This window comes from Opisthocomus hoazin, chromosome 11 (assembly GCF_030867145.1).
Source record: "Opisthocomus hoazin isolate bOpiHoa1 chromosome 11, bOpiHoa1.hap1, whole genome shotgun sequence".
NCBI lineage: Eukaryota > Metazoa > Chordata > Aves > Opisthocomiformes > Opisthocomidae > Opisthocomus > Opisthocomus hoazin.
The window spans coordinates 15,696,522-15,723,250 of NC_134424.1; the positions used below are offsets into that span (position 1 = coordinate 15,696,522).

The window sequence follows — 26,729 nt, forward strand, 5'->3', positions numbered from 1 at the left end:
AACAGAACAAGCAATCATTATACATTAAATTAATTTGAACAGCTACTTTAACTGTTGTATTCGTACTGTCACAAACATAATATAAAGCAAAGTATAAAGGAAAGAAACTACAGAAACTAGGTTTACATTGCCAAATGATTCAACTTATTGAGGCCTTATTAACTTAGTTTATTATCTGACAACTTCTCTACTAGGTATCACAAAAACACCATGCAATTGTGTGTTAAATTCCACAATACTAAGAGAACTGTTTTCTCATCAGATATGGTATCATACTTGAACTGTGAAGTAGTTCCATCCTCCTGTACACAAATATAATGCAACATAAAGATAGTTTTAAAATCAGGCATTCTTGGTTTGTAAACATCTAAACATACATTTATTAGGAATTAAATTAACATTAAGACCGGTTTATTATATTAAAGCCGAAGGTTGTATTCTCTGTAACAGACGTAAGAAAAACAAAATGGTAATACAAAGTTACTGACTGCTTTTGCAAACATATAATATATGCATAATATACAATAACATATGCATAGAACAATACATTTTTGTACTGTAAACCTATGCATGAATATTGGACATATATGCAAATAAAAGGTATTTATGCATATATGCGTATTTATGTCACACAGATGTTCTTTACACAAGATTAGCTGTACCTGGTTGTGTACACAGTATTTACTGTAAGCAACAACTCATGTAAAAAGTCATGAAGAGCAGGCAGTAGAGTCGATTACACATAAAATATCTTGCTTAACGAGTTGAAAAAATGGATTCTGTTTTCACTTTAGGAAAAAGAAAACCCATTCTGGGCAACAGAGAGGAACTCAGAAAAATAAACTATTACATGCACAACACAGTTTTCCCTTTTTCTGAATTCTTCTCCTCTTACTTTCCTACTCATAGAGAAATTCACCATACACAGCAATTTAGCCTTCTGCTAAATCCACTTTCTCAGAAAATTCTTTTTCCAATAAATATTGTTTCTTTACAGGCATGAGCTGAACACAGAAACAGGCAGGTGAATCAATACCAAATGCAAAAAGACCTTCAAGATCTCTAGCGAGCTTCTAAATGGCCTTTTGTCCTTGCTCTGAATTAAAACAGATAGAAAAAAAAACTTCCATGTAGTACTCTACTAAACACTAATGTCCACATTAGTATATGTCATGAAAGAGAATTGTCATATGATCTCTAATTCACAAATACTAAAAACAACCAGCCAAAATTTCTTTGTTTTCCAAATATAAAATGTAACAAAAATTCATGGCAGAGACAATTGCTGCAAGTAAAATTCTTTCATCCTAAAACTTGAATGATCCAATAGCAAAATACGAGCCATGATCACATTAAAGTATGACCTGTATGCGTTTCTTTAAAAGCCTATTGCTTAAATAATTGGTTATATTAAACAATATACAAGGGTATTACAACGATATACAGGGAATTACAATCAGATGGAATGCAAGTGGGATTTCCTATTAATAATTACCACACAAACCAGATGCTACACCCTTTTGTATATGAAACTATCCCTATTGCTTTTACTGAGATTATTTTCAAGAGGACATCAATAAGAGTTTACAAATCAGAGTTCCATATTATCTGTTGCTGAATTCAGTTTGTCAATGTGAAGGGACTTGGGAGAGCTCGTGGATGACAAGTTGACCGTGAGCCAGCAGTGTGCCCTGGTTGCCAAGAAGGCCAATGGGATCCTAGGGTGCATTAAGAAGAGTGTGGCCAGCAGGTCGAGGGAGGTTCTCCTCCCCCTCTACTCTGCCCTAGTGAGGCCCCATTTGGAGTACTGTGTCCAGTTCTGGGCTCCCCACTTCAAGAAAGTTGACTGGAGGGAGTCCAGTTGAGGGCTATGAAGATGAGGAGGGGACTGGAGCACCTCTCCTACAAGGAAAGGCTGAGAGAGCTGGGCTTGTTTAGCCTGAAGAAGAGAAGGCTGAGAGGGGATCTTATAAATGCCTAGAAATATCTTAAGGGAAGTTGTCAAGAGGATGGGGCCAGACTTTTTTCAGTGGTGCCCAGTGACAGGACAAGGGGCAATGGGCACAAACTGAAGCAGAAGAAGTTCCAGCTGAACACAAGGAAGAACTTTTCCCTTGAGGGTGACGGAACACTGGAACAGGCTGCCCAGAGAGGTTGTAGATTCTCCTTCTCTGGAGAGATTCACAATCTGTCTGGACGAGGTCCTGTGCAGCCTGCTCTAGTTGACTCTGCTTTGGCAGGTTGGACTAGGTGATCCCCAGAGGTCCCTTCCGACCCCTACCATTCTGTGATTCTGTAATCTCATTTAGAGCCTTTTATAAAATCAAGACCATTTCCTTGCTCTGAAATATCAATAGTCAAAGCCTTGACTGAGAATAATAGGGTCAGCAGATGAGATTTACATTCCATTACACTTTTTCCTGGGATGGTATTCTTGTTGCTTTTCACCTATGCTTCAAAATCCAGGTTCATAGTCTTTTCCTTAAAAAAAAAAAAAAATCTGTCTGTTACAGCTAAACAAATCCTGATTCTGCTGCTGATTTGAAACTTGTCCATTACAACATCCTATATGTCAGCAATTCAGTTTAATGATTGCTACAAATACCTTTGAAATAAACTAGTGAGGTTTGTCTGACATTATCCCTTCTGGGAAGCCATAGGAAACAAATAATTTTCCTAACAATAACAGTAATAGTCTTCTGGTCTGACCCTTTATTGCAGAGTCTAAAAACTGCCTGTCTTTGTGTAAAACCCAGCGGGTACCTCTGATTCCTGTGGTTCACTTTATACACTGCCAGGAGGCAGTTTTGCAGTAAACTGTGTGATCTTTCCCTTGCCCGCAAAAAGCACTGCCTATCTTTCTATTCTGCTTGTACCTATGGGTAAATAAATGACATTTTGGTGTCTTCATTCAGCTCCAAACATACCAAAGCCTATTTATTTTCCATTAGTGTCTCCTCCTCCCTCTGTTAATTGCCTCTAAAGAAAATCCATGATAAGGCATATATCTGTTTTACTTGCTCATAGTTTACCATCTCAGTAAGGATGAGTTTTGTCTAAATGACCGTGGCTGAGGCGCAGGGAGGAAGTCTGGCCATTTTCTGTCTCCTGGTTGTTGCAGACTGGGTTAGGAGGAGCCCTCCAAAAGGATGTGTACCTTTCTCCACACAACTGCTTAGTAAGAAGAGGATGTTGCAGTACTGGCAGGTGCAGCAGGGACAGGAGCCTGCAGACCTGTAAGCACCAGGGGAAACCCGAGAGGATTTTCTGATGTAGAAAAGCAGACAGGGATCTTGTGTAAATTTTAATCTTGCATAATTAATTTAAATCTTGTGGAAATTTTGCTGCAACCTAAAAAAAATTGATAGATTAAAGAGCAAGATTAGAGCATAAGGCCTTGCAAGGACACCGTGAAGAAAAGGGAGGGGGATTTGTTTTCAAACTCTTTTAATCTATCTTTCCCAGAAAACCCAAATTTTCTTTACCAAATAAATTTTCTTATTCTATTTTGTATCATAAAAAAATACCCTTCAGAGACTGCAAGCCCCCTGAGGTTCACAGTATGCTTGATTCCAGTAAGACATGTTGAGAATTCCACCTCTAAATTCAGGTCAGCTTGGGGTCCTATCACAGAATGTAACACAGAATAAATAATGGTAGGAGGTTTTTCAATACTGCTATTGCACAGTGTCATGCTTTCCACGTTTGCAAATAATCTAGTATTGTTTTGAGCCCTTCATGGAAATGTGTTTGGCATTAGCAGAAAAAAGAAAAGTTACAGACACTACTAATGTGCTAAAACAAACCAAGACAGGCAAAGGAGTACAAGATCAAGGATGTTGCACTATTTCTTGGATCAGGTAACTGTGAGGCCAACATGAGTGCAACAAACAAAACCATAGATCTGAAATACTGTCTTTAGAAGCAGAAGGCGTATGTTACAGGATAAGCAGCTCTGCTAAGTACTCCATGCCAGATCTCATAAAAGTCTGTCTCCTTTCACCCTTAACAGAAGAAGTTCATAAAGAATGATTTTGTAAATGACTTCATGATCATTCCAAAACAAAAAGGCCATACACTTCTAAAATATTTTATAGCCATTTCAACAATTTGTTCAAAACATTATGCAGCTGTATGTTCTAGATTTCCAAGAAACCAAGTCTAGAAGTCTTAAAGGAAAACATACTAGCATTATAAAGTTATTGCTCTGTTGGATCAGATTTCAACCTTACATTTGTTTGAAGAATAGCAAAAAAAAAAAATCTACAAGACTAAATTATACTCGACAGAAAGTATGATTTCTACTATTACATAAAAATAAATCACTACGAAATTAATTTTCCATTTTCTGTTTTTCTAATAATGATTGCCTGAACTTATCTTTGTAAAAAAATATACTATTGCAATGTATTTATCTTAAAGCATTCAAAAATAAAAAAAACTCCTATTTTACATTCACTGACCTCATTTCCACAGTCCTGTTCTCCTGCAAGCATTTCAGTGTCACCAGTCTCAGAAAAAGGCTAACCACTCTACTGACTTCATTGTTGCACAATCAGATACAATAGAAATCAACAGAAATTAAGTACAAACATGCCAGTAAATGATCAACAATATGAACACAGTTTTGATAGTACAGCCATTTCTGCAAAGAGTTTCTGGGCTGCACCAAATTTAACATCTATGCATAGCCAAGTTTATGGCGGTTTGCAATGTTCAGACTCATCCTGTACATGTCACATACTGACTCTGAATTTGGCACCGAATGTATGTATTAGAACTTTTGTTTCTTGTAATTACACTTTCAGGAAAGATGTGAAATATTGTGGCAAGTGTGTAGGACCTGTACTTTACGCTACAGCAAGGAGGAAGACATCACACATACCAGTGAAGCTCCTCAAAAAAGAATGAGACAAAAAAGAATAAAACACTTAGTGCACACATGTGCCAGGTACTCTATAATATAAGTTGTTTGTTTATGGCATCATATAATATAATTAAATGTAGGGGTAGATAATGGTTTATTTATGTGTATAAAGAAATGCAAAGCATTTCATACATTGCTAGGCAGGCTTCCACAGCTCTTCCCAAAAATGGTAAAAACTTGGGAGAGAATAGAAAGAACGCTCAAACTCTCAATTTTTAAAATCTACTTAACTCAGTTGCTATAAGATACAGCATTTAAATATTATGATTTTGGCAATTTCTTTTACAATCTATGCACTTATTCTCCACTTCCCAGAACCATGTAAGTACTAGAGACATCATAGACAATTATACGCATACATGAAGGAAGAAATAAAATTCAGCCTCCTACTGGGATGCTCGTAATGTTGAGAATTTAGTAAAATATTAAAAGAGTGAAATTAACCTTCAACTTTCCAGGCCAACTTCTGTAAGGAAAATGCATTTTTCAATAGATACAATATCAAATCTTCTTTGTTTACATAATTGTTCTGCCATGCTACCACATATTTTGCAGCAACTGCAGCATTTTAGTCAATGATAGACTGTGCACTGCATGCAAAGTGTACCAGTCAGAGGAAATGTAAACGTTGCTATGGAGAAGAAAGTCATAAAATATAGATGAAAACTACAATTTTAGTTCTCTCTTTAAAAAGAATTCTGTAAAGATGACAGAAAGGGAAGAAGTTAGCTCTTGTGAAATACGCAAAAGAGAAAACACAGGAGTTGCAAAGGTATCAGATTGGAATTAAGAAACAGCAGAGCTCATTAAAAAATTACATACACATTCCAAACATCTTTGTAATAAAATGGCTCCACCCTTTGAGGATTTCACACATTTTGTAAAAACTGTTTATTAATGTAAATGGCTGAATGATTTCTAATGCACTGTCTAGCAATCTTGTTTTTAAAATGAGAATCATTAACACAAAAAAAAAATCTAAATATGTTCAACTTTTAAAACAGTTCATCAAGTAATATGTGTCTGCATCAGCTCTCTGAACTTTGTGTTGTAGTTAACAGAAAAGAAATCCATACTCATAGGAACATTCTTACATTTTCACTGTAAGAGTGATTAAACATTGGAGCACACTGCCCAGAGAGTTTGTGAAGATGTCCAAAATCCAACTGGATGCAGCCCTGGGCAACCTTGCTCCAGCTAATCCCGCTCGAGCACAGGGTTGGGCAAGATGATCTATGGGATGTCCCTTCCAGACTCAGTTTTTCTGTGAGTCTGTGACTGTTATTCTTTTAATTGCATAAACTAACTGTTCTTTCTTTCTAATGAATATAAAATATTTACAGGAAAGATTGTATTTAAATTAGCCAGAGTGATTACTTTAAATGCAAATTTGGTTAGAAACTTTAGTCATAAATAATTATATTTTTTTTTTAAGAATTATGCTAATTTTACAAATAAGCCACATGACTAAAGATCGAAGTAGCAGAACTGACTCATGAAATCAGACAGTCCATGAACATTCCACATACCATGAGCAAAATTTTGGCCTCATGCATGTGTGTTTAAAGGGAGTGAGTTCTATTTTCATCATTACATCAATAAAGGAAAACTTCTTAGTGCGAAAGAAATGTCCATGGTTAATTCTGTTTATATATGCAAACATACATTATGTATAAACATTACTATATTTAGATTTCCCTGTAAAATTATTGACATAACTATTCTATTATCTGTTATATAGTAGAACTTTCCTTCCTAATCAAAAACTGTACAACATTCCTACATGGAATTGGAATATGTTTCTAAATATGGACAACTCCAAATAAAACTAATGGTTGTAATATACACAGCATGTAATACTAAGTGACACAATTTACTTTAAAATCTGCACATTTAGTCTTTTTATCTCATACAGAAAACACTGAAAATAACAGTTTCTAAAAATGGGATCATCAGTATAGAGTGCTACCAACAGCAGAATAATTAAGAACAGGTTTTTTTTCAAAATGTTATGGCTATTTGATTGCTGGATTATAAAGTTTTATGTTTTGAGGGTGACCTTTTTGAAGTTATGGAGACAATTAGTTCAATTGCACTTCAACTGTGAACAATGTGATCAAGAGAACTTGAGTGCATAGTACATTTTCATACCACCATAAAGAAATTTAACACTGTTTTGTGAGTCTAAAGTTTTCTCTAAAACTTGTTCTATTGGGGAACACATAGACTCACTTTGCATAAAGTGGGATAATATTTATTTTAGGGGCTGATGCTTTTGACAGTCCGTGTTGTATCTTATGTAGGATCTGTGCACTGCCTTCAAATTTCTACAAGTTCCAACTCTCAAGTTGTTGCAAATATTCTGGGTTACAAACATGCAAAGGGTCTAAAGCTAACTGGTATCTTCTGTAGTATCACTAAACATGAGCTCCACAATTGACTCTAAGAGGATGGATAAACAGACGAGCACCAGCAGCAAAGAGCTATCCTTCAGGATGATGTCTTATGCTTATTTAAACCTAGTGTCTGTATTTTACTGGTCACCTACAGGTGGACTGCATAGTTATTCTAGAACTCGAATGACTTATTAATAGGTTTTTAAAATTCATACCATGCTCAAAAGATTTCTATCTCTGAGCAGCGCTTCAGAACTAATTGCTAGATCTAGAGGCACAGGCCCCCTAAATATTCCTGCCCCTCTGAAGTTGTAATAAAATTTAAATTACATGACTAGTGATAATTTTTGTATTTCCATTAATATAGTTTGTTTAGATTTTAGTGAGATAGTAGGTTTTGGGTTCATTTAGTTTTGCTTTAATCAATGTTATTGGTCAATCTGTCTGTCTCTTTATACCATCAGTACAGAAGTTAATATAGCAATGTGAATCATTTGGAAGTATTATTCTAACTTCTGTTGCTACTAAGAAAATGTATAGATATGTACAGACATGATGTTAAATTTTATTTCTTTTATTGTGGTTGCTTTTAGCATTACTTGATTTGCTAAAGCACCATAAACAGTTTAGAAAGCTCACAATTTAAATTACATAAATCTTTATTCAAAAGATGAAAAATTATTTGACTCCATGGATAACAAAAAGGTGCAGGTAAATCAATTAAGAACTGAATATGGATCCTCAAATGCTAACAGTTCTTTATCTCTTTTGTAGGAACAGAATTTTTCAAGTCCAATTTACAAGCAAATTTATCTTGAATGTTTAAATATCAGGGAAGCCAGAACAGGGTGCAGAAGTGAACTAAGGCAGAAACTGACACAAAGCTTCTGATTATAGCTCTAAAGTCTCGTTAAATAAACCCCTCACACTACACTCCAGTTAACCATGTGCTATTCAACCTTAAGAGCACTGAAGATGTTTCATATTGTATAAGACGATAATACAATGTGCATTTTGTCTACACAACAGAATTGAAAACAATACACCTATATTTTAGACAACAGCATTTTTTTCAGCCTTGCTCTTATAACATCAGAAGCAAAAGAAATTTCTAAAACTGAACATCATTACACATAATACAACAACCAACATACACGCAAGATTCTAGTTCTGATCCATGTAAAATGGCTTCAGGTTATATGATTAGGCTCCTTAATAATCTTTACTATTTATTAGCATTTGTACCATCTCTAGAAGAACAGATAATGTCATTTTAATTATTACTAATGGTAATTGTTTCTAAATGAGACATTTAGAAAGACTGTTTGGAAGGTGATAGATAATAGCATGAGAATCGTCCCCATAGAAATAGTTCTTGTAAGAGAAAAATAACTGCATTATAGTAAAACAAGAGCTGGAAAAAAAAATCACACTTGTATTTCAAAGAAAAAAAAAAACACAAAAGCAAGGTCTACTGTAAAGTCTTGTTCTGAATTACCAGGAGAGGGAGGGAGGGAAGGGATGAAGTGAAAAAAAAAAAGAATCAACCTCAGAATTCATGAAAAATTCAAATGAAAAAGAATTTCTTTATCATAAATCCTCTCAAGAGCTAGACACACATCCTCTGTCTCCTACAATAAAATCCACACTGGCCCCAAAGCAAAACCAAACAAAAGCCTTCCCCAATACCTATTAGAGTCAATGAGAATCTCACAATGAGTTCAGTGGCTTTTTGATCTTACTCTATATTAAATCTTACTTGCTCTGCATATCAGTGTAAGACCAACATCTAAAGATAACCACTTTCTGAGGAGGGATGAAAGTGTATCTGACTTAATGAATGTGTAAAGCAGGCCAGAATTTCTTTTAAAACTCAGATTTACTAATTGTGTTTGCGATTTTTAGCATGTTACTCTGATTGTACTAAATGGGATTGCACTTCTAAAACTGATGTGTTTTTCTATAGTCTATTTTCTGATCATCCAACATGCTCTAAAAAGGGAATAGCTGTAAGAACGCGTATAATTGAATTATCCCAAACCACTCTCTTCTCCATCTTTTTTCACAGAGTACCATTTCTTCTGTGTGTTCAGAGCGCTGCTCTTCCAGAAGAGGAGGGTATAGCAAGACTCTGCTTCCATTCCCTTACTCTGTCCCTCTCCCTTACTCTTACAATCAATCTATGCATTTTAGGGGTACAACTTAGAAATCTGAGAATCTTTTCTCTCTTGCTGTAGTTAGTATTCACAACCTAACAGAGTGAAGGAATCTACCATGACGAAAGGTTTTTAGGACCTAGCTTTGAAAGTCTGTATTAAGCACAATCCATACCAGACGTTGTTTAACCTTGTGGAATGTGCATTTAATAAGGAAGAAGAATCTTTTGCTGACATTTATTCTACTACATATAAACAGCATAATTTCAAGATCAGTACAGTTTGGACTGTGACCACAAAACATGCAATGAAGACACAGACTGTAAATTACTTGATGTCTAGCAGTTTCATGTAGAAGTAAAAATTTTCTTATTTGTAGGGGACACTATTTACAGGTATGAAGCCAAAACTGACCTATTAAAAGGTTTCTCCATCATTTTGTGTCAAGGACACAGGGTTAACAATAATAATATTTGTATTCTGTACAAAACCTGCCCCGACACCAGTGGACTAACAGAATCTATTTACAATATTTAATTCAATATGATTTTTCTCTCCATTATCTTTATTTAAGCTTCCTTTTAATGCAGTTATTCATTTTTTCTTCATGATGGAAACAATGAACCTGTAATTGAAAAAGAAAGCTTTGGCTAATACCAGCACAAACCAAGGCACCTGCAAAACTACTGTGGAATGTTTAATGCCTAAACACAAGGGAAAAAATAGGGAAAGTATGAATTGACTTCAAATGACTGAAGTTCAGCATGCAAGAACAAGACCAGAAGAATCAGGCATAGGGAAAAAATCAGCACTGAGAATCTCATCAGTAAGACTATTACACACAATAAAAGTAATCTCTCTGCTTTTGATAACTAGAGGACTAAATTGATCTTGTAAGAACATGAATCTGTGATGCAAAAGATTCTGGGAATGTCAAAGCGAAAAAAAAGAGCTGAGTTTTGGAGGGGAGGTTGTAATTAACTGGACTTACTGTTTCTCTTTCTTACATGTTAGAAACAAGTCCTTCTGAAAATATTTTGAAATCAACCAGTTGATTCTAGAAATGTGATGCAAAGATTTGAACGAGTAGAGGCCTCTGAGTGCTGGAACCAATTATCTTTTAGAATTAAAATATTGAGGGCTTTTATAGAGGGAACAATCTGCTTTGTCAGTTACCTAACATTCATAATAATTACTATATTTTATTCTTTTTTTCTCCTGTATCACTTTGAATGAGCAAAAATCTGGTACAAATTTTGTATTTAGCTAGCACAAAATACCTTGAAGCTTATGGCAGTAACCAATGGCCCAGAACTGCTCTGAATGGAGCAGTACGCTGGAGGGCATAAGGAGATAGATATCACACACTCATAAGATTACTTGAGCTGATAAACAACAGAGGATGCATTTTAAAGGAAGAAAGAAGGCACAAAAGTGTTAGCACAATTTCATTTGCTGAGATGAAGAAATCCATAGGTATGATAATAAATCAAGGGCAATAGAAAGCATCAGGAAATGCAGCTTATGCACAACTACAAAATGAAAAGCTTCAAACAGGTTTTCAAAGGGAATCGCCTTTTCTCTTGTTTATCAATTTGCTTCTGAAAGGGCAAAACGCTGATGGATCATAGCAAGGCACATGTTTATGCTTCAGATGAAGCATGAAGAAAAAGAAGGAACAAATTGCTTGTGACAATACTGCATAAAAGCTACAGTCAGAAACCCAAGAATTGAGCTCAGATAGATAGGTAAATATACTGGTTTGATTTGTGGGGAAAGGAGGCATACTCCCTAAACCCAGAATACAAATATCTGTAAAAACTGTGTATAAAAATTTTGTATAAACATTTGAAAATCAAACGTTCAATGTTTATTTTGGAAATAAGTTAACAATATGCTAAAATACTACGCTCTCATAGCAAGGTGGCCATCGTGCATCTCCAAATGAGAAACACGTGTGTTTCAGGTTCGCGTGCATGGACAAAGCAACTGATTTTATTAGTTAACAGAGATGTACAAGATTAGAGGACAGGTTTCAGTCTTTTATTGTTACAAGCATTATTTTTAAAATACATGATAAAACAAAGAATTGTTAAAAAATCCTAGAAAATGCTCTGTCATTTAACATTGTGAAATCTCTTGGTTGGATAAATTCCTAATCTAAAAATACATTCTTTCTCTTTTCTATAATATTTTTATATCAGTTTGTGGGTAGGTTGGTACCACGCGTCTGACTAGTGCCACCATTATAAATGATGAAATGGCATAATCAGTGCTGCTGCTCGTGCATTAGCTCTATTTTGAGGAACAGGTTCTATCTTCATACCCTTCTAAGAAGTATGTGGCTATGGTATTTCACCATTCTAGTTTTACACCAGGATTTTTTAGCTACACTTTATCGAAAAAGCCATTGAGCATTTTATGGACTCTTCATGCTGCAAGCTGAATTCATCAGGCTCTATAAAGATTCACTCACTCTGTAAAAAGAGCTACATATCTGTTGCTTTTTTATTTTGGAAGAAGCTTTCTGTTACTACTCTGCACCACTTGAAAGTTCAAAGTTTCCTAAAAGCCGATTTGACCTGATGGAATAGCTCTGATCTGCTGGAAGATCACAAACTTGAGAGCATTTCTATATGATCTAAGTTAATTTCAAATATGTAGTTTCTCATTATAAGAACTCACAAGAAAAGGTCTCAAAATTCTTTCAGCTATCTCAGAGCTAGAACTGTTTGCAAGTATTAACATTGTTTTTTAGGCATGCTAGGACCTAAAATGTGATAAATCCCATTACCTTGCAGGTGGCTACAGAGCAAAAATTTCAGGAACATAAAAAATCTGATTATTGCAAAATCAGCTTTCACTGTATCTCCATTTTCTTAAAAGGAACTGTAGCACAAAAAGGACAAGGTGAAGGAGGGAAGAAAAATTAAACTTTTCTTTTCTATAAAAGTAACTTGCTGTTCACTGTAATTCCTGAATTTTTAAGGCTTTAAGGCTTTAATCCAACAAAGAAAATGTTACACTTGTTCTATCAGTCAACAGAAGTATAATGGAAGCCCCTTAAACTGAGATTCAATACAATGAATCTGTCTGCTGTTTTACATCAGAGTAACTCCAGTTAAGAGTTAATGGAGATACTACTGATTTACTGCAAGTAAATTAAAGAAGAAGAATTAACAAATGTAGCCCATATGGAATGCAAGCATATAGCTGACTTTGGTAGTTTACTTGGGGGTTCTTTTGACAGTTTGCTGCAATAAACCTAACAATATTGAAAACTGAGGCCTTTATTATTATACAGAGGTCATTGGCTGCAACAGAACAAAAAGACATAAGAAAACTCTGTAAATTGTGTTGTTCCTTGGTATTAATATACTATTTCTAATGTGTAGTCTCTTGTAATATTTATGTGCCACTAAATAAACACTACTGTAAAAAAAAAATAAAAAATATCATGTTCTGTAAAAGAAGTCCTTAAATGGAATGACCCCATAGGCTCTTTGTGTCAACCCTTAGTATAGAGTCCTCAGGGATTTTAATGGTTTACCCAGAACTAGGCAACATAAACTAATATTCAAGGTGATTACATTTTCCTCCCAAAAAATCTGACATGAGTGCAGGTGAAATGGCTCTTATGAATTTCAGCAAAAACACTTGTAAGTATTCTAAGCTTTCTCCTGCTGATACTGATGTTGCTGAAGATCATGCATTTACCAACTGGTTAGATCATCTTTCAACTAATCACTAAGGCAAATGCTTGCTCTGAAAGATCTGATCTGACAAAATACAATGGTGTGGATAACAGTCGAATGCCTTGCTGTTAAGCAGCAAGAACATCAGTAGGAAACATCCTATAACTCCTTGTAGATTAAAGTGTATTTCTGAATAATTTCTCCAGAAATTAATAACTTCAAAGTAAATATCAGTCATAACGACTGTAATAAACATTAACTTTAATGCGTATACTGTATTGTGTGCATGACTGAGTTGTATGTGAAATCTCCTGATTATACAAAAAGCAGAGCTATAAATAACAACTTCAGTATCTGCAGAACAAAAAACAAGTGAAGACTATTTCCTTTTATTCTCTCTTCTTCCTTTCCTTTTTGCACTGAATTCTGCCACTGCAGCAAAGCTCGAATGGCACCAATAATTTAATAAGTCTGTGTTCTTATTTCAGGTTTTTACTCCAGCAGTGCAGATAAAGTATATTTCATCTTCACTGCCCTCTTTCTTCCAGAAAGTCAAAGAATGACATACATGAGATCAAAGGATGGGATTTAGTACATTATACTAAATTCATTGCTCTGCTACATTATCATTTACCCTAAAAAATCTGTTATGTGAAAACTAAAGACAAAAAACAGAGTAAAAAAGGTAATATATCTGACAAAATAGCTACAATTTCCTTATAATTAACTCAATTTCACTCCTAATGGAGGCAGTAAGATCAAAGACAGACAGTTATCAGCTGTGAATGTCTTTAAGTAGGTATTTTCACTAAGAATAGACATATCATCCTAAATGTTGGATTCCATAGCACACAGAGATCTAGAAACAAATTCTCCCTCTAGTTAGTGACTTGCCACCTTTTGATTTTATTTCTACATCACAATAAACCCAGAAATTTTCCTGTGAAACAAGCTGGAAATGAAAAGCATTTTCTGTCCCCTCACCTAAAGGCACTGTATTGACAGACTGCAGCTGGAAATGGTCCCAAGCTGCTCTATCTCTAGTGTGCAGGTGTCTGCAAATGAGACCAATATCCTTTTGGCATGAATATGCCTGCTAATCAAATTCAACAGCAGAGCACTTCTCTGTAATCTGTATATAGTAACTGGTGGGAGAATATCAAGCAGGCAAAACCTATAGACATTTGTAATTCTATGGATTCTTTTTCACATGCATCCGATCAGTTTTCCTATAAGAAGAAATAGTGATTTGGTGCAAAGTAATCATGTCATAAGACACACCATGTTTACAGAAAAAGCAGCAAAGAAAATCTTAATAATTCACAACAAAGTCCTAGCATAGTATCATTGCGCTTTACAGCTCTAAAACCAGCAAAATGTGTTCCTTTAACATTCAAACTTTACGAATTTTCTGATTGCCAAAATTTAATCATAGAATGTGTTTTGTGAATGTAACCACTCTGAAACACTATTAGAGCTGGATTGCTCAAATACTTTCATGAAGTTAAGTTTAACCAAACACAAGCAAGGACTCCATGATTCTTAAGACCTGGACGAAGAACATTTGTGTGGGAACCATGTAGAAGCAGACGGTACAATTCGAAAGACTTGAACATGCATTTTTCCATGTTTTCACATACTGCCCTTCATACCTGAGGTCTCATAGATTGATAATTGCCTATTATGTTGACCTATACTGTCTTACTGTGTCCTTACGCTCTCTTCCCTTTCTAAGCAGTTGGTGATCCTTACCTATTGCGTTGAATGAAAATTTTATGAGCAAGGTATTGTTATGTAATCCTGTAATCATACATCATCTACCGTAGTAGGACTTCAGTGGTTTATTAAAATTTGCAGGTCTTGATAAGAATATCAGCAATGGTCAGTGACAAAACTGGAATTAAAGTCAGTGATGTGAAGCAGAGGGAAATCCACATTAAAATGGTCAGCACGACTCAAAAACAAGAGTGACCTTAGAGAACACTAAAATATAGCATGGATAATCACAGTATTTTGTAGTAAAGAAAACGGAAACAGAAGAGCATTAATGAGGATTACACCATACCAGAACAAGCTGATACGGTTATTGCGAAACTGTTTTTTTTTAAAAAAAAAAAATTGTGACCAAATATGACAAAGTTTGTAAAAAATTAATTTAGTTTAAACATCAGAACATGTTAAACATCATTTAAACATCAGAACAAGCTAGAAGAATGATAGATGTCAAAGCACTTAAACACAGTAAAACCTCCCTGTTGTCATTTGAAACATCGTTTAAAATCAAAAAGTACATAGCACTGAACTATTCCTTTAGCTATCAAATTCCAACAATATTTCAAAACGAGGTGAGTTTTTACTCTGTTTAAAGCAATGTTTCTGCAGGAACTACTCTGATTTAAAATTAGATATTTGATCTCTCTGCTCCAGCGATGAGAGAGGAACAGAGACCAAGGTCATCCTGTAGTTACCCTATCATATAAAATACTAGAAAAGAGGATCAACATATAGCTAAAAGCCAAGATGTAACACTGCTCTGATTTCCCTTCTATAGTTTAACATAATGCTTGTCTTATTTGCACCACACTGGGAGGATAGCTGCTTAAGACCTAACTTTGCTGTGCCATTACAGCTGCTTGCTAATGTTGCAGGGAGAAGATAAAAATAAGTTCTATATCAAACCTTCCAAGTGCAAAGAACTGTAAAATGCATTTAAAGAAATCAACTGCATATCTCAAAGTTTTAAGAAGTACAGTTTGCATTCTGCATTCCTCATGTAAATGTACACTAGGAAAAATAATTGTAATAGTATTCTGTTTCAATGGAAATAAAGTACTGTAATATTTATAGTCTGTGCCAGAGTTATAATGACTGTGGGGCGAGAAGTGAAGTGTCTCAGCATGTTCCACATGTTTTTAACACTGTTTCTAAAGGCTCTGGAGGCTATTAAATTTAATGAACCCATCTGCTATGAAATAGAGGTCCAAACATAATCAGTTTTCTCAGTGCCATATAATACAGATGGCATTCCATGTTCCACATCCCCAGCAGGAAATTTTATGTTCCTCTAAGTGCAGTACTTTTGTTTTTGTTTTTGATGTTTTAAACATCTTTTTGATGTACTGCATATAGCATTTTATAGTGTAAATACCCTATACAGCAATACACATGAAAAGTGTTAATTCATTAAAATAAATATTGCTATTTCCTTACAACATTTTTTTCTGGTGACTTTGACAACTAGCAATTAGCTCTCTGTAGTAATATTCCTTGCTTAATGCAATCACTGATAATTGCCCTAATAGCATAAGTTCCAGCACTAGCAGTGGAGTAAAGCAAACATAATTTATCAAATGAAGTAGTTTACTTCAAAAGCTGAAAGGTACACATACACATATATACATACATGTGCATAGGTGCTACCTATGCTTATGCACGTCCTTTTTTGTATATGTTGCATTTGCACAGAACAATTCACAAATCATTCTCATTTAAAGTACCCATATTCCCACTGGGCCATTATGGACTTGATTTTCCTTTGCATGTCCCAATTTTCATTTCCAGTGTCTCAATTTGTGTGTTTTACTGGGACACACTGCACCATGACTCTTGTACTGGTGTGTGAGCAAGGGCTCTAAGCTCAAAATTAAGCAGCACAGCATTCCTTGCACTGATTAGCCCCCTGCTGTGTAACATAAGTAAATCAGATGTGCGTTTTCTAACAAAAAAGAACAACATCCATTGTTATTTTGAGCTGCATCTGAAAGATAATGAGAGTGCATTACTTCTACTCAGTTGAGAGGTTTATTCATTTACTATCTTGAGCACTCATTATGTTTTGACAGTTGACACAGATCTCACTGAATTTGAGACAGTTAATGTTGTTAATGGTAATTCATTTATTCTAGATTCAGCAGTAAAACAGATTAAAACTGGTTAGGAGAAAACAAGAAAACTTCATTACGGCAACTGGAAGTTTTGGCCCACAGAACTCATAGAAGTCATGGCTCAAAGGTTTTTTTATTGGACTGTCAATGAAGTTTTCTACAGACAGCCTGCTAATCATCAGCATAAAGGGATGTTGCATCTACAGACAAATATGCATGTAGTCTTTTTTTTTTTTTTACTGTGTGTACAAGTAGCTGCATTGATCACCACTGTTAGCGTTTCAAGCACTGTCCCAGATTTATAAGATCCCGCTGCAAATACAGCAGACCATAATTCCTGGACCAGATGGTCTGCAATTTCAAACTGCAATAATTTTCTTATAGAAGCTTTGAAAAAGATGAAATGGTCAGAGCTGTTATATTTTTCCAGGAAAATTAATCCAGACTGAAGCACTGATAAGAAGGCATTCCCTGGGCTACTTTCTAATTTTTCTGCTGTATCAGTCTTCAAAAGACCACTGCAGATCTGTAGGAGACAAAGCAGAGCTTGAAGAACCTTATTTTAAGAACAAACCTATCTGATGGAAGGCCTGGTATCCATGCATGGGATTTTCCTTCCCTAACCCAATTCACTCAGATGTCAAAGCAAGAAAAGGAAATTCTCATGTGAACTTCAGAGTCAGTCAGTGGTGATGACATGCTCTGATAAAGAGCTGTGAATTACTAGAGATGAAGAGATGCTGGCCACAAAGGGTGGGTTAGAGCATGTAACCAAGTCCAAAGTGGGACTGGGAAAAAAGCAACACAGATTTCTAGTTTTTAAAACATTAAAAAAAAAAATACTGCCTGTGTGTAAATTTGCTTTTCACAGCTGCTGATTAATGACATTTCCTGACATTCAGTTCTGCAGTGATTACCAATATTTACTTGCTGTAGACATACATGAGCATTCTGAACACTCTGATGCATTTTAATGCATACCAGTACTATAGTCGAGAAGTTAGTTTTGAAATAGAGGCCCAGGGAACTTTCTACTGTAATAAAAATGCTAATTACACCCACTTATTATAATAGGACAATTAACTTGTGCCACCAAAAGTATTTGAAGATATCACTGGGAATAGAAGCTGGTGGAAATGGGGTACTATTTAATTTTTGTTACTTCATAAAAGCTCTTCTGTACATTGAACACAAAGAAAATTCTGTGAATGGAAGAAGCGCTTAACAGCACTTTTATACCTCACCAGAAACTCCTGGATGGAAAGAATGCCAGCATAACAGCTTTCAGTCTGTAGGACTTTCTGTTCTATATCTGTACATTATGCACAGGACTTCATGTACACAGCTTCCTTTGCTTCTCTGGAACTGGCTCAGAATTCATCCTTTGACAAAGAACTGTATCCCAGAATCTAAATTTCCATACTTATTCATTTGGATTCTGATATGACAGCTACCTGAGAAGTGTGAGCATCCTATACTTCCTGCTGAATTTCTGCAAAGAATCTGAACCAGAGTAAAAAGTATGCCTACACATTACTTGATTATTTTCTTAAGGATGAAGATGAATAAATTAAAATTATTTGATCACATATGTAATAATGTAATTGCAACATCGCTCATAAGCATTTCAGAAATACTTAGTCTAGGCTTTAGCTCAGTGCAGTTACCTCAGTTTACTGCCCCCATAAGGGGAAATAAGGTTCTTGGACAGGTTGCCTCACTAGCACAGTATCAGACTCACGATCAGAAAAAAACCTCAAAAAAATCCCTGCTTCAAAAAAAAAAAAAAAGAGAGGGATATAATTTTTTTTTTTTTAAACAGCAGTTGTAGAATTCAACTAAAATCCATAATTTAATGTATATCTATGAGAAGGTAGGGATAATGCAAATGAAGAATCAGTATATAGTACTTTAACATCAAAGAAAAATGTGAAGAGTAAAAACCACTTGCCATTCATATGATGATGAATGACAACCTGTAATGACTCAGAACATTTTTTTTTTTAAAGGAACTCTTAAATTCTGAAGCACCAGACAGTCATCTCAAAATACTAAATGAAATAATAATTTGCTCTTTTTATGGAAAGGAATTCTCCAATTGGAAACTGAACAGAGCCAACACGGTAATGTACACCTGAATCTGCTCACAGCTTGACACTAATAGCTTGCAGCAGATGAATTCAACAGTGCATTAGATTCAGAGCATATATTCAGGTACACTCATAAGAAACAAATTTCAGCAAGAAGAGTCAGCAAAGGTCCACTTAGGTCAAATTATACGCCCCAATTAACAAATTCTCCATCTCAACCTTTTAAACAGTGGGAACTCAGGGGCCAGTCCAGTCTTTTTTTCTTTATTTCCTGCAGCAAAAAGTAACATCTCTCCACATTCCAGTTACCATAACAATGAGTTAAGGGCTTCTGTGCTTTATAGATCATTATCCACAATCCCAAGAGACTACCTCTATGCATTACTTCGCTTGAATATTCTGATGCCCAGGCAATTTTCCTTTTTCACCTAATATATTCACTTGTATTGACTTGCTATAGATGGACATATGGTTAAAAGAAGTCATTGACCACTTCAAAATTGTTGCTTCACTGAAATACTTTCATACTTTTAGAATTCTTTTCCACTTAGGAAGGCGTACCTTTGGAAACTTTCAATTGGAAATCCAACTCTGTATTTAAACACCCATTAAGGCATTTTATTTTCTGAAGAATTATGTACTTTTAGGCCTTAGTGGCATTGAAGCAGCGATATCAGAGCCAAATAAGACCTACTTTTGAGGCAGAAATGTTATGTCAAGACTGGTCTGTTGGAGTGCTGTGCAGACCTCACCATCTAGGGCCCAGTGTACACGCATCCCATCTGCAACTGTCCAAGCCAGCCCTTACAGCACTTCTCGGCTATACCGCTGAACACAAACATGTAGCAACACAATCCCTTCTCCTATGGACTCCACAATCAAGAATCATCTGCCTTTCCCCTTACTCCTGACAACCCAAACAGCCTTTCCCACGGAATTGCACAGATCCAACAAAGTTTATTCACTTCTAGTGTGTATCAAACTGCTGACTAGATTAGTACAAATGAAAGAGAGCAAGCCTAGGGAAAGGTGTGGAATTTGGTATCAGAGGACTCTGAATCAGAAGACTAGGCACTGGCTGGCATATGTCATATACTTTAATCCCAATATTTTAGCCTAAAGGTACTGGCAGCACTTAAGCTACTAGCCTATTATAGGACTAGCACTGTAACTGTTGTGAAGCTGACTTCAGAATTAGCCTAAGATTAGCCTGTAAAGACTATTTCTCAAGTGAATGACTAAACCAAGTACAATGAGGAGTCATCCCAGTTCTCCACAGACCTAAATTCAAAATGATATCAGAAACCTGCTAAGTTTCTCCGAGAGTCAGTGACACCTCTTTAGATTACATCACTCCTATATCAAAAGACCTTGTTTTGAAAGAAATGAGGCTTTGAGTCATTGACAATAGTGTTTCCAACATGAAATCCTGGATTTAAGGGAAGAAACATAAAGAATTTTCTATTAAAGCGTAACTGAAGCAGACACTAGGAGCTGGCTGGTTACCTCTTCAAAAAGGCAGGAAACACTGGGGAGAGAACAAAGTCTAGGGGCAGGAATAAGGAACCCAGTTCAGCTGCCTGCAAAGCGAGGAGTCACCCAGAGAGGCCTGTTCTCAGTTGCTTTATAATTCCTCCAATTATTGGAGGTGTGACCTTCACAGTCTCAAAGGCAAGACAGACCTGACATACACACAAGGTACCTCTATGTTACATTTTCTGCATATGACATCTTCCCAGGGATTTCCTAGAAATGCCGCGCTTTTTTCTAACAGTAAGTAAAGCACCTCAGAGTGTCAAAGCTAGGCTGAAGAGGCAGCTGTATGAACATTTTGCAGACCTCCTCTTACAAGAAAGGTGAACAGATGCAGGAATTAGATGCTTTGGTTTAGTAGCAAAATTCTTTGGGGAATATTCCTAAATGGCATCAAACACTTAAATGACCTAACTTCTGGCTTTCACAGATGACTCTGTCCTGGACAAATATTGGATGAGACCAGGCTGGGGCATCAGGGTAAATGTTTTGTATCCTAAGACTATTGCTGTTCAGCTTCTTTCTGTCTGGATCCTAGTATGTTCCAGCCTAATGTTGCTTGGTCTGAAAGAGCACAGCTGGCCAAATAGCTCTGATATTTGGTGAGAGGGGAATGGGGAAGTATACTCCATGCTGTTAGGGCACTGTGATGCTGATTACAACCATGTATATATAGCCCTGAGAATCTAGCCATGGCTGTTCTGACACAGCTGGACGATAAGAACATTTAAGCTGTTTGGAAATACACTACTATTTCTAACCTGGACAGGTCCAAGCACCAGACACAGAGGAGTGGGGACACAAACTGTCTGTGAAAATCAACAAGTTATGGCATGGAGAAGATTACTTAGATGGCACTCCCAATGCCAAGACACTAGAGATGGCCAGGGAATCTGTCTCTGGAAATAGTACTTAGGCAGCTTTAGCTGAGGCAAAAGCACTTCTGGTTTGTTCTAAGGTTGCCTTCATTGCTATTTCCAGAGTTTTGTATGTGACTACCCTAATTTATCCTACTTCTCTGTCTATGAGTTTTTTTGAGGGGAGAAGAAGGGAGGAGAAAAGTAGTTTGCAACTAAGCAGATCACAGAATTCTATTTTTAATTCTTTTTTTTATAGCATCCAACCCACTAGGGTCCTGAGTGGAATTTTCAGATACTTAAAAATATGTGCATGCGAGTATGTATATAAGTGCATGTGTATATATATACACAAACGTATATACATGTGTATAGTGACATTAATTAGCCTTAGTCAAGAAAGTGAGAAAATAAGAGAAAGATAAGAACCTGGAAGTATTTTATTTTGATTGTAGTAAACCAGCTTTCGTTTGTATTTAAACAGTTCCTTTATTCAAGAATGTAACTGCTCCATTGTTTTGTATTTTCCTGTTTTCTCAAGATTCCCTCTCTACACTCCCTCTAGTGTTCTTAAATTCACTTGCATTTACTCACCCCTGCTGTATTCACTTAGTATTTCACACAACATTAAGTTGTTCATTTTCATAACCTACAGGAGAATCACTGAAAGTTAGAAAAACTTTTCTGAACATTTTTCTCCCTGCAATGATCAAAGAAATACAGATTAACAGACAAAAGAGAAAGTACAGTGTAAAATTAATTCTGAAACAGCATTTTGTAGTTTGTTGGTAGGTAAAGGGGAGGACTTGGTGTTGAGAAATGAGGAAGATTTTGTTTGCAACACTTTTAATGCAAGGTTCATAGGCAAAGAACAAGGAGAAGAGTTGCACTAAAACACCACTTACATGTATCTCTTCCTGCTACTCTCTCTAGCAAACACAAAAAAACCCCTTCAACACATACACACACTGACTCCTTCAAGCATGTAAAAGCAAGAAGTGAACAAGAATTAGGCTTTCCTAGTCATGTCCCCATTTCATGGGATGCCCTGAAAGGGACAGTGATAACAGGTAGTTTCTGTTTGCCTCATCCTTATGCTTCAATAAAAGAAAGAGAACAAAGGGGAGACTGGATTAACATGTTCTTTAAAAAAAGGAAACGGACATAAGTAAATTCCTTTCAAAGCAATATTTCCAAGCAACATTTTGTTTCTCCTTCATAACTGCAGTTTTATTATTTATTTTACATTACCCATGGCCACAACTGAAGAATAGAAAAGAACTAAGCAAATGTGAAAGTGAAGCAAAACTCTGTTCCTAGGGTGGGCTTTTTTCCTACAATATTTTTGTATTAAGACTAAACCTTCTAGAAGCATTAGACACAAAACCAACGAAACAAAAAATATCCAAATATCGAAGTAAAGCTGATGAGATTCTCCCACCTTGCCCCATCTTCATGAAAGCAGAAATTTAAACCAAAAAGAAATAAACAGCTTTGCCACTAGTCATCTGTGATCTTCTATTCATGATATCGAACATTTGGCATCACTTGTACTAAATGACAGTTTGCTACAGCTTGTGTTCCATGGATAATGTACAAACCAAAATATTTTAACTGGATCAAAAGAAACATAATAAGAAAAAGAAAAAGATAAAAAGCTATTTCAGACCAACCCATGAAAATGAACAACCTTCATCTGCAAATCTGATGATTTACCACAAATGATACAGAACTATCATGAGTGCTCAGTCACTGCGTATCAGAAAGTTCGGCTTCAACTCTAATGTTTCATAAAGATGTCAAATTCAAATTAGACATTTATGACAATTTTTTTAGCATATTACCCACTCAATCCACTTTAAGAGGCAGAATCTTCTCATTATTCTTCCCCAAGACATCACAGTTGTCCCCTAGATGTTGACCCACCTTTATATACTAAAAATATTTATTCTTGTCAGTCTATACTTTTATATTGACATATTCACGGACATGTTTTAAAACATAGGAAAAAATGGTTACTCAATCTAATCAATTTCTGTTCAATGCCCATTTTTAATTAATAAAAGAAATGTACATTTGGAGGTCATCAGTTTTGAAATTGTGCTGTTACTCATGTTTTTTCATTATTTTCTATGTAATTTACAATGTGTAAATATCTGCTAAAGTTCAGTAATCTCGAATTATTTACTTGTAACATAAAGATATGAAGTGTTGATTCTTACACTGAATAGGCACATTCCAGCAAAAGAAATCAGATGCACAACTAGTGTTTCTACCACAACAGTTTTGCTCCCGATTCATCATTATATGCAGTAAGCCTATATTAAATGCTTTATCATGCAGACTTACAGTGCTGTCAATATATGCTTCAGTCCATACTACATCGTGCTCTTGGTCAATAACTTTTGGTCGGCTAAGAACATGGAGATATTCCATGACATTCTCTTGAACATCAGCTAAGGTAGAGATCTGAGTAAAAAACCCTGTGAAAAAACACAATTCCAAGTTATAAATCAGACAGAACAAAATAAGGAAGATTGCAACAAGGAGTAAGATGCATTTTATCTGTCATGTTTTCCGTGTGTTTATTTCCAAAGAAGAAATGCAAAAAAGGATTGTTTCATAAGAAGCAGCCTCAAAAAGCAGTAACTGGTGAAAACAGAAGTCTGCAAAACCTTTGGCAAATCTTGAAGGACTGGGTTCTCACTATTGCTAAGAACCACTGCACTGCCTGTCCTAAACTTTGTATTTCCAGAAAACGTCTGTTCTTTAATGCTAGTTTGGGTTGTATTTTATTTTGGTTTTTTTTTTTTAAATGCTGCATACTACAAAAATTAGAACTGGTATTAACTCTGTCCAACAATGTCTCATCCATTTTGTCCAGCTTCAAGAAACATTACAGATCAGAACTACAGTAACAAAAAAGTAGTTGCATATGCTCTAAAATGCTCATCCTTACAGAACGTGAGTAAATATCAGAAAATAGCAGCATGTTATTTACAAATGGCAGGTCACAGAAAATGTAGACTACAACTAGAATTGCTTGGCTTAGTGATCACAGCTTTGTTAATCCTTTAAAACATCTCCTACAACCTGACAGCATGGAGAACAGCAGAGGCCACAGCTATTTGAGCTGTCACCACTTCCTATTCAGTGCTTAGATGTCAAGTATCTTTATACATCACAAACTTGGCATCTGGAGCCCACATCATGCAAGGGTGACGAAGGACTGACAAAAATTTAAAGGCTATAGTTTCATCAGGTCTTATTTAAATGCATCACTTCCCCTTCATATTCTTTCCTTTAATGAGAAAAGACCAATATGGAATTTTCATGAAGAGGCCTTGCTACAATTTCAGTCTTTTGACAAGATCACAACTTCTGTGGAGCCAGAATATTAAGCTTCAGCAGAAAACATGGCAGCTGCAAAGAACTTTTGAGCTGTGTTTATTGTAGACAGGGCAAATTTTTGCAAGATTGCAAGGGTGCTCTGTAGTCTGAAGGTTAGAAATTTCTGATTTAATGCATCTGCCAATAATTCATGCAGTACAAAACTGATGTTTCTACATATATTTCATCTGTGTATGAATTAAGGCACAGTGTAAGAACAGACTTTATAGCAGACATCTGTAAAATGAAATGAGTCATAGTAGTAGCTTAATGCATACGTACAACTTAAGAAAAAGCAGAGGTAGTAGGGGTTTTTTTTCAAAACTAATTTGATTATACTGGGATCTCAAATATTCCTAGCATAGTATTCATACTTATAGTATAGTATTCAGACTGCTCAAATATTCAGTATTCTGCTTAAGGAATTTTGTTTGTTTGTTTTGTGGTTTTTTTCTATTAATTCTAGTATTGTGTGAGGACAGTAACTGACTACTATATATACTAGCAAGGTTTAATACTTGCTTCAAACAGGGCTATTTTTTGTTGAAGATTCTGAAAGCTTTTTCAGCCACAGAGTAAAATGATTGACATAAGTTTAATTAGGAAGTCTGTACTTGAAAAAGTGGAATTCTATGTTTATGGTGAAAAAAATTATAGTGTACTTTCACAAATTATTGGCTTAGAATGCTTATGGGAAAAAGCAACATGTACTTTACTCTTTCTGAAACACTGCCTGCTCCAATTTTGGGACTGCTGAGTCTCCCAAGTCAAAGTATGGGTTTTTCCCGCCTGTGAGTAATAAGGTACACTTCATTATCTGGTCCTTTTAATTTGGTGTAAATGTCAATACATAGTCAAATATGATTATTTGCCAATATGAGCCATTCACATAGAGAACCTCATAAATTATATATATACATGTATGTATATATATATACACTCCATGGTTTATAATGTTTTAATCGAGGATTCAAAATACGTCAGAACAGTGTAGATCACTCATGTTACAGGTGATGACCTACATTTTCCTAAAGCAGTTCAGTGCTTGTATTTTGCTATGTCTCATTTCGGAAAGCTTAAAAGAGAACCGATATTCAGAGGCCATATTTAGCACTGTTCATGTGTTTCAAGTCACATACTCAAAAGCACACGCCACTCAGAAATTCAGAAAACCTAAACAGAAGCACAAAGAGACTAACCAGCCTTTTGCCTGTCTTACTCCATCTTAGACTAGCGTATAATGGCTATAAGTGAGGACTAAGACACTAAATGGAAAGAGCACACAAACTCTGCTGATTTCTGTGTAGGACATTTAAAGTAGGGGACCTCCACTTACATTCATCTCTCCTTTTCTCCTTTTAACACACACACACACTTTCAGTTGTGCCCATGGACAAGTTTTTAATTTTCCTTAAAGAGCAGACTTATTCACCGTTTTGTTTCAGTGTTTTCTATGCAATCTTACATCACCACTCCGGTACTATTTGTTGTGTTGAGCTCCTGTACTTTTCACTGCATGTTACGCCAGTACTTGCACTTCACTTACAACAGTGAGCAGAAATACAGTTGGAGCAGAGATCTACTTGCACTGAGTAGTGTACAGTGAACAATAGGACAACACCTGCACTTAACACTTAATATATATATGAGCATATTAAATAATGCCTGAAAAGCCAGAGGAGATTAACTACATGAAAAAATTTGTATTGTATCTAAGGTGATAGAAAGGTCTTTTTAAATCAAGTTGTATTTTCTTACCCATACAGACTGAAATCACAATTAGTTAACAGTTTTTAATGCC

At 35.6% G+C, this 26,729-nt stretch overlaps 1 protein-coding gene across 5 annotated transcripts in view; it reads right to left on the reverse strand.

Annotated features, from left to right (window-relative positions):
- The window catches only part of CACNA2D3 (calcium voltage-gated channel auxiliary subunit alpha2delta 3), a 472,558-nt gene that overhangs the window by 137,437 nt on the left and 308,392 nt on the right, over positions 1-26,729 (reverse strand). For all 5 annotated transcript variants that reach the window (XR_012765257.1, XM_075432892.1, XM_075432891.1 and 2 more), the window contains one exon: positions 23,888-24,021. Coding sequence is in view for 4 of the 5 variants with exons in the window: in XM_075432892.1 (XP_075289007.1) it covers positions 23,888-24,021 (134 nt within the window). In the remaining variant the exon portion in view is untranslated. The remainder of the gene's footprint in view (positions 1-23,887; positions 24,022-26,729) is intronic.